The sequence below is a fragment of the Lutjanus erythropterus genome, chromosome 12, assembly GCF_056507025.1.
Source record: "Lutjanus erythropterus isolate fLutEry1 chromosome 12, fLutEry1.hap2, whole genome shotgun sequence".
In the NCBI taxonomy this organism is placed as follows: Eukaryota; Metazoa; Chordata; class Actinopteri; order Lutjaniformes; family Lutjanidae; genus Lutjanus; species Lutjanus erythropterus.
In genome coordinates, this window is record NC_139328.1 from 16549755 (window position 1) to 16558202 (window position 8448).

Consider the following 8448-nt stretch of genomic DNA (forward strand, 5'->3'; position numbering starts at 1 on the left):
ACATTTAGGACTACATATACATGACATAAGTCCTTTTGCTAAACGTATCGTGGTAATCCACTTCTCATGCTGTGCTGTACCTGTATTTCTTGTTCAGCAACATTTACTCTTTTCTTTCACATAAAAGACTCTGATGTGTGAACAGTTTGGATGATCTGGACATTATGGCTCTGAATAACAACTATTTTCATTTTGATTGATGGTTTAGCGCAGGCCTATTCAATTACTTTTCTTAAAGGGCCAGATATGAAAAATGTGCAAAGGGGCTGAACATTTACATTTCCTGTGTGTGACCTGTAAAATCAGGAGTGTGTAAAACAATGCACCTTTAATTTTTTTTATTCACAACTGGAAAAGACACATGTACAAAACCACAGGAGAAACAATACACCTGTATAATCTTAGAAGTAACTTGTTTTAATAAACACGAAGTTGCATTTACCATCTTTTTATGTTCAGTTTGACTCTCCTATATTCCGTCTGGTTAAACAGCCTGAGTTAAAACTTTTTAATAAGATAAAACTATCCATTTTTATAAAATATCAAAGGGCCAGATTGAGGTTGTTAAAGGGTTAGATGTGGCCGAGGGCTGCCAAATTGAATAGGCCTGGTTTAGTACATAAAAACCACACAAGAGAACAGTAAAAAAAAAAAAAGTTTCCTACAACCTAAGGTGATGGCATCAAATGTCCTGTTTTGTCTGACTAACAGTTCAAAACCTCAAGAATCGATTTACTGTAATGTAAAATAAGGAAAACCTGAGAATTCAGGAAGCTAGAATAATCAAATATGGGATTTTTGCTTGAAAGGGACATTTTTCTCTCAAATCACAAAGCTATTAATCAAGTAATTGTTGCAGTTCTTCTCCTCTTTTCTCCTTTTTCTACCCTCATACAGCAAACTAATGCAACACAGTTTCTTAGATCAGTACACCCACTACAGTGTAACCACTCCCTTATAATCACCTCGAACATGAGAAAGTAACCATGAAGATGAGTGGTGCTTTTTGACTTGGGGAGTCTTTTAGTACTTTTCCAGATTGTAAATTTTAACCTTTAAGTGCTGAAACATGCAGGAGGAAATGTCGCATTCTTCATTTTTAAAATATCACATTACTGTCCAAATTGCATCATGCTTGCTGTAAGAAATTGACTTCCTTACTTGCTGAAGGTAGTGCACAATGACGCTGGGTAAAGTACAGTTTGGTTATGGGTTTTTATTGAAGTAGTCGGTTGTAACATGAGTCTTGATTTACAGTTAAAATGTTTTATTGTACTAAAAGTTGTTAAATCCTTGGACGGCCATCTTATCTCTGTTTCAGTGCTTTTTCATCGTTTCAAAGGTCTGAAGACGGAGTCTGTTCACTCTTCGTCACTGAATCATCACTCTGAATCAGTCTGGACGTCGTCATTGACTTTCCGAATGATTGGCAGCTGATCCCCCCAGTCACTGCTCCGAGCACAGCGGTACATGTCTCTGATGAAAGGAAATGAAACACAATTTTCAGTCAAACTGAGTTAAAAATTAAGCCATGATCAGACACCATAAACAATGGACAACCGACAAGCAGCGTCAGTAAAGGAGCGTTCTGCTACCATGACCACAAAGACGCTGTGATACGTCTTTGGTTCACTCAGAAATAAAACAACAACAAAAAGAAACTGCTAAATACTAAGAGCTAGCATTTTATGTTGGTGGTTGATTTGAAGACCTGTTTACTGAATCTCTGACTACATATATAGTTGTTGAGGATTCACATGACCGCTGCCATCTATCGTCGAACTTACAGACTGCATATTCTACCAATAAATCCACTTTAAATCAAAATTTAAACTATTTTATTAAGGAAAAGTTTTTGTACATTTGTTTAGACAGCATTTAACATTTGAAACATGCCGCTTCTTTTGTTAAATTAAAATATAATTGGCATTTTGGTTTCAGTAATCTTACACATTGTAATAACTTCCCTTAGATCCTCTGATACCTTTAATAATAAATACTGCATATGTGTATCACAGACAAGGTATGGCATACTTGCTGTATGCTTTGATGCTTTTTCTGTGACACTTCATCACATGCTTTCTTGTTATTATGAATTACAAGGTTTAAAGGAAAAGGTAGAAATGGCACTGACATCAGGTGGTCTCGTATCTCTCTACAAAAAGTTCAATTTCCTATTTTAGAGGAATTATTGGCAGGTAAGTAATTTGTTTTAGTTTAATGACTGTATGAAAGATAGCTGATATTAATCTAATATTTAAAGGTGCAACAAGCAATTCTAGAGACAGTATTCAATGATTGGGAATGAGATCAATTAATTATCTTTCTCCAGAATCAATTGTAGCAGCTTAAATATTGTTAGAGAACCAGTCCCTCCCCTGTGTTTAGAAATAAACCTATAATACTTGGATCAATGCCCTTAATATCTCAACACTAGAGACCATCTTGTGATGTGATTACACCAACATATTGACATTGATCCATGAGCACTCAGTAGTCTTTATGCACCCATTTTTGAACTTGGCCTTCATTTTAAGAGGAGACCACAAGTAAAAAAAAACAAGCTGTGAATCTTGATTAACGATGAGTAACCCGATGATGCTGTTGCTGCGTTTCACAGTATTTGTGTTGCGGGACATTTTACCTGCTGTGTTTGCGCGCCGTCACCACCAGGTGTTGTAGCTGTCCGTCTGGACAGCACAGTCGACAGTGGACGTGTCTTGTTCTGCGCAGCACAGGACCGACGAGCCTGGCCCAGTCAACGCCCTCTGTTTCTGCCTCTGCTGGTTCGGTTTCTGTCCGGGTCACAATCAAGTAGCTGAACTTCTCCGTCTGATGTTCATTGTGCTGAAAATCAATCAATGAATCAATCAATAAACAAAAGAAGACATAAACAATATTAGCATAGATCTTGAAGTTTGATCTCACCCCAGGCAGACGCAGAGGCTTGTACAGCTGCTGGAAGTTGCAGGGTGTGCTGAGCTTAGTGGACAGTTTAGGACACATCAGTTCATGAGGACACTGGGGGGAAAAAAAACACAAAACAGCGAGACGATGTAAGAGGACACTGATTGACAGCACAGTGCGATATTTTAAACCAGCTGAGATTTTAACATACCGGAGCGAACACTGACGCTGGTCTGGCGTCGTGGACGATCTTCTCCTGTTTCTGCAGATGGAGAACTGGATGTCATCAGTCTGCTTGTCTCAACCGTCAAATCATTTACACACAGCAGCATCTAACAACCGTTTTCTACTGTATTTGAATACCTTTAATAAAGTGTCTCTGGCCTCCATCAGTATCTGGTGGCCCTCTTTGGTCCCATTTTCAACCAGCACCTACAACAAAAAAAATGTAGAAAAATATGATCAAATATCATCAAAGTAGCAGTTTATATATTCACCTCACACACAGAAAATCTACAGTAAAGTGCACATCATCTATATGAGTTATGTCAACCAACCAGGTACGAGCCCGTCTTTCTCCACAGAGTGAGCACCGCCTCTTCTCGCTCCTTCACATTAGGGAGCTCTGACAGAGTGAAGGCAGCCGCCACCAAGTCAAACTGCACCTGGAGGGAGAAACACAGGACGGTGTGTGTTAGTAAATACAATAATAAATACATTAAGACAGAAATGCTCCAAACACATGATGCTCTTTTTATTTTAGAATTTTAACAACGTGGTGCAACAGGCTTACTGTGGTGTTCATATGTTGCATTTCGCAGACACCTTCTTTCACCATAAATATGTGAGTAGCACTTCATTCATTCATCATTGTAGTTTTTTCTCTTGATGAATTTTTGTATTTTGTGTCTCTGTTTAGCCACAAAGGCCAACACTTCCCGCCCAAAAAATGAAAAAAATTGAAGAAACTCTTTAACTTTCTGACACTGAATATGTTTAACTGTTGCTGAAATAAAAAAATTGTGGTGATTTACCTTTGGAGAAACAGGGAGGAACTGTCTGAAATAGACTTGTTTGATGTGAGGTTCAGCTCTTTCGTCATCACCTGCTCATCAAACAAAAAAAAAAAAAAAATACTTAGAATGCTTTGATTTAGATTTTCAGTTTTTTGACAAAGGCCCAAACTAAACAGTTTTGAATCAAAACTGACAGAAGTGTTTGCGTGTGCACCTTTGAGAAGTCGCTCTGCGAGGAGGTTCATCGGCCCGGAGCTGTCCACACACACCATCTCCTTCAAAGTGTCGCCCCAGCACGAGTGTGACGCCCTGCGGGAGAACAACTCGATTCATGTCACCGTAATTTACATGAAAAACCACTTTGTGCAGCATCGGTGTGGAACACTAACCAGGCGACTGTTCCCAACCCTGAACCAAAATCCAGGAGAGACTGAGGAGCAAAAGATCGATCCCTCTTCTTTATCTGAAATGATTAAAAAAAGAAAAAACAGACAACTTTTTAAGACTTTGACTGTGTTATTATTTAATGACTACTTAATTTGACCTCAGAAGACATCAAACAAATGTTTCCTTTCAAATATTAAAAGACTTTATAGAAAGATGTGTACAGGAAACACCGGATTGTGTTGAAAATGAAGCATTTTCTAAGGAGCATATTCAAATTCAAGCCTATTCCTAACTTTGTACATATACCACATAATAAAGCATCTTACAACCTTTTGATACTTTGGTCAAACTCCGTTTAAGTATAAAAACATGTTTTTTGTTATTTGGGTGAAGTGACTCTTTAAGAACAGCTCTGGTATTCTCAGATGAGTAAGCGTTCGATCTGCACCGTCTTGCTCATTACCTCATTTATGGCTCTCCTCACTGCCGCATAGCCTCCAGCCAGCCGAGCCGCCATGTACACCACGCCCAACTCTTCGTCATACCTGAAACACAGACAGTGAGCTACATCACAAAATCATCTACATCACAAAATGAAGCAGGAGAAATCACCGGCTACAAGCTCCAGGCGCCAGTTGCACAAAACATTTTATGTTAAGATTGGTTTCCTTAAAATGTTCACTTAAGTATTTAAGATTTAAGTTCAAGATTCAAGTTAGTTAAACCTTAGCAACTAAAATAAGGAAAGAACCTAAATGTACCTCTGACGCTATCTTAACCACAACATCGCTCATTTTATGGGGATGAATGTCCTGCACCTTGAAGTAAATCCCTCAGTAAAGTAAAGAGAAATTGATCCTTAAGTGTCCTACTTAAGAAGAAAACTTAAGCGAGGACTTCATGAAACCCCGTCGCTTTGTTCAGAGCCTGATACACTGAGAGTTTTTGACACATTAAGAGTGTGAACTTCATATCAAGCAAGTTCCAATATGAAAACAAAGGTGCAAATGTACCTTACATCTATAAAAGGCATAAAACTGCTAAATACTGATCATCATTGGCACAAATCAGACTTGTGTTTTGTCTCATGTTGGGTAAAGAAAGCTGTTTTTACATTAGAAAGTAGTTAAATCAATTAGTACAGCATCCTCATATAAAAGAATAGATGAAAGCAAATGTTACTTCACGGGAGTCCAGTGATATGTGGTTCTTTTGAGCTCTGAAAACACTTTCTTCCTGATGCGGTCCGCCAGTGCTTGTTCATCTATGTCTGCAATATAAAACAAATGTACTTACTTCTCACTGATGCATCATATAATCTCTTAAAATTTAAGGTAAAGACATATTTATCTGTCATATGCACAGCAATTACAATGAAGCAGTTGCTAGCCATTAAATTCTTCTTCTACAAAATGTGGAAAACAAAATAATGCAAGGAAAACAAACAAAAAAGAATCTAAGTCAAATATACAAATAGTAGCAAACAACAACAGTAGCAAAATAAGTGTGAATATTCCCTGAAATTATTATGTTTTGATTTGTGTGTCACTCACCTCCTCTTTTCTCCATCGCTTTCTCCCAGAGTTCTTTCTCCAGACTCACAGCGTTTTTCCTCAGAGTCAAATCATCCACCGCTCGTTTTCTGCTCCACAGGAAGTTTGTGAGGCTGCGAGTTTTGTCAGTTAGGCGAGTTACCTGAGCTCCTACAGGTGGAGAAATTACAGAGTTGCACACCGCATTTTCACTAATTTCAGAACCACTGAAGACACCAACTGACCGCCACAGTAATAACTTATTAACCTACTGTGAATAATGGACTGTGCAGCTGTCTGGAGCTCCTCAGGCAGGCACAGAGTTTTCAGGTTGGTCACACCCGGGTGCTTCCTGTGTGCTTCTCCTTTAAGGAAATCTACCTGAGACTGTGGATGTGCAGCTGCACTCATTCCCTGAGGATAAAAAAATAAAAACAAATGTTTCTTTACCACCTTTTTAAGCTCTAGTGAGTTAAAGCAAAATACAGCTTTTCTCAATGACTTTGGAAACAGTCTTAAAGGGATAAATCACCCAAACACATTGCTGGAGTTTCACAGAAAATCAGCGCTGCAGAATCTTCCAATTTAACTGAATGGTGTCCAGTTTTCAAACAGAAAAAAGAAACAAAAATACTCCAAGAAATACCTCCATACTGTTCATCTGGTATAATCCAAGTCACCTAAAGCTCCAGCATGCTGTTCACTTGTGCATGCACATGTCACCCCACAGACCCAGTTCAGATGGTGTGTATTCGCACGTGAATGTGGCTCCAAGCTGAGGATCTACAGTGAACATTTGGCTAAAACATGGTGTACATTACATTGTTCAAGTCAGATTATACTAGATGAGCAGTGTGGAGGCATTTTTTTTTCACATTTGAAAATTAACTTATGTTGTTTTTGGAGTTTCTGCAACACTGTTTTCCTTTGAAACTCCAGCAGTGCTTTGTGGATTAAAAAAACACACCTGACTTTCTATTGACATGAGGGTTATTCATCCTTCAAAATTAGTTATTGTGCCAAACAATTGGCCAATGCACCCAAAATTTAAAGTTTTTCCATGTCATATATTCAGTCAGACAATTGAACAGATTATTTTGCACGTGACTGCTCAAAGGATGAACAAATATTTAGAATTTGTGAAGAATTGTGAATCATTTTTCAGCAGTGAGCCATAGAAAAGTGGTTATTGTGCAAACTGTGGACAACTGTACTAACTCTTTTGCACACATGTGCCAAAACACATGCAATTAGCTTGATGAAATAAGACATCCAAATTTGTTGTGAACAACAAACTGCTCAGAGATGATTTTTTTTTTTTTAAATAAGAAGATTTGAGCCACTGCAAGTGAGAAAACTATAATAGACAGACAAGACGTTGTGAGGCAAGATTTTAGCCTTTGATTTTAGTCTATAGTCCATTTGACCATATATTATGTTTTCTTTCTTTTTTTTTTTATTACAAGTAGATTTCTGATTTCTTCCCTAAATCTTGATTTGTAGGAACAGATTTGAGTCTTGACTTTTAAGTGGGGTTACATGGCATTCACAGAGTCATACTGCATATTTCTATGCCATTTACAATCTGATAAATTAAATTCACTGAATTGTGATCTATTTTATTTAGATGAAATAATTTTATCTGTATTACAGACTGTATGATGACCATAATAAAATCAATACCAGAAAAGAATTTCAGAAACTTGTTTGTTAGATATTTAGTTGCTGAGGCTTCTTCAATAATATTTTATCAGTACTTTTTAAATAATTGATTCAGACTGTGATTCCAAGATTTTTGTTCCTATTGCTTTTTGCAGAAAAGACATAAATATACAATATCTCGATTAATATAACAATCTAACTGTAGCAAATAATATTTTTATAATAATAACTTGTCGGAGATTAGGGGAAAAAATGTATTTCCTAGTCAAAAACTAGATGAGAAACGTTACACTGAATAGAGATGAGGCTGCTAGTTCACCTAAGAAGAAACGTGATACATTAAGTTCTGACGTATAAAAATGTATCCCAGTCTTGGTTGAGCTGTTTGTCTAACTATAACCTCCTCATTGGTAAAGATGCTACGTTCAAGGACACTGAAAACACACTCACCCTGTACATCATCCGCAGGACCACCGCCTTCTGACAAAGGACACAAGCGCTACAGCTCCGTGAAGCCATATCTGCGGTGATTTGTTGCGTTTAAATGGCTTTATATTTCACTTTAACTTTCATCCACACGTTGATGAGCGCGGTGTCACGTTAGGTTTCTACCAATCCTTCAACAAAATAATTCCGACTACCTGTAGAGGCGGAACGTCTGGTCCCGAGGTTTTGTTCCACGCATAAGAGCACATACAGAGTGCTCACTCCGTCGTTTTTTCCGGCTACATTTAAAGATGAACAATATAACCAGGAAACTACAGTCAAACAGCTCCGTTATGTGGCTTACGTCTTGAAAATATCAATATTAACATGGTATGAACAAAATTACACAAAAACGGATAGTATTAAAAGTCTAATTTGTTTTAGTTTTGTGCTTAAATCGTTGCCATGGTAACAGTAAATGCCTCCGTGCATCTAGAAGGGCTATCCAAACCCGCGAG

General features: G+C 37.7%; 1 protein-coding gene across 1 annotated transcript; it reads right to left on the bottom strand.

Moving 5' to 3' along the window:
* Positions 1 to 1345: 1345 nt before the first annotated feature.
* mettl17 (methyltransferase like 17) lies at positions 1346 to 8398 on the bottom strand. Its single transcript, XM_084732698.1, has 14 exons — positions 7955 to 8398; positions 6115 to 6256; positions 5864 to 6013; positions 5493 to 5580; positions 4774 to 4855; positions 4313 to 4386; positions 4138 to 4232; positions 3942 to 4012; positions 3465 to 3572; positions 3271 to 3339; positions 3119 to 3169; positions 2929 to 3021; positions 2645 to 2847; positions 1346 to 1476 (listed from the first exon to the last, which is right to left on the bottom strand). The coding sequence occupies exons 1-14, from the start codon at positions 8021 to 8023 to the stop codon at positions 1383 to 1385; spliced, it is 1389 nt and encodes a 462-aa protein (XP_084588824.1). The 5' UTR covers positions 8024 to 8398; the 3' UTR covers positions 1346 to 1382.
* Between the last annotated feature and the right edge of the window lie 50 nt (positions 8399 to 8448).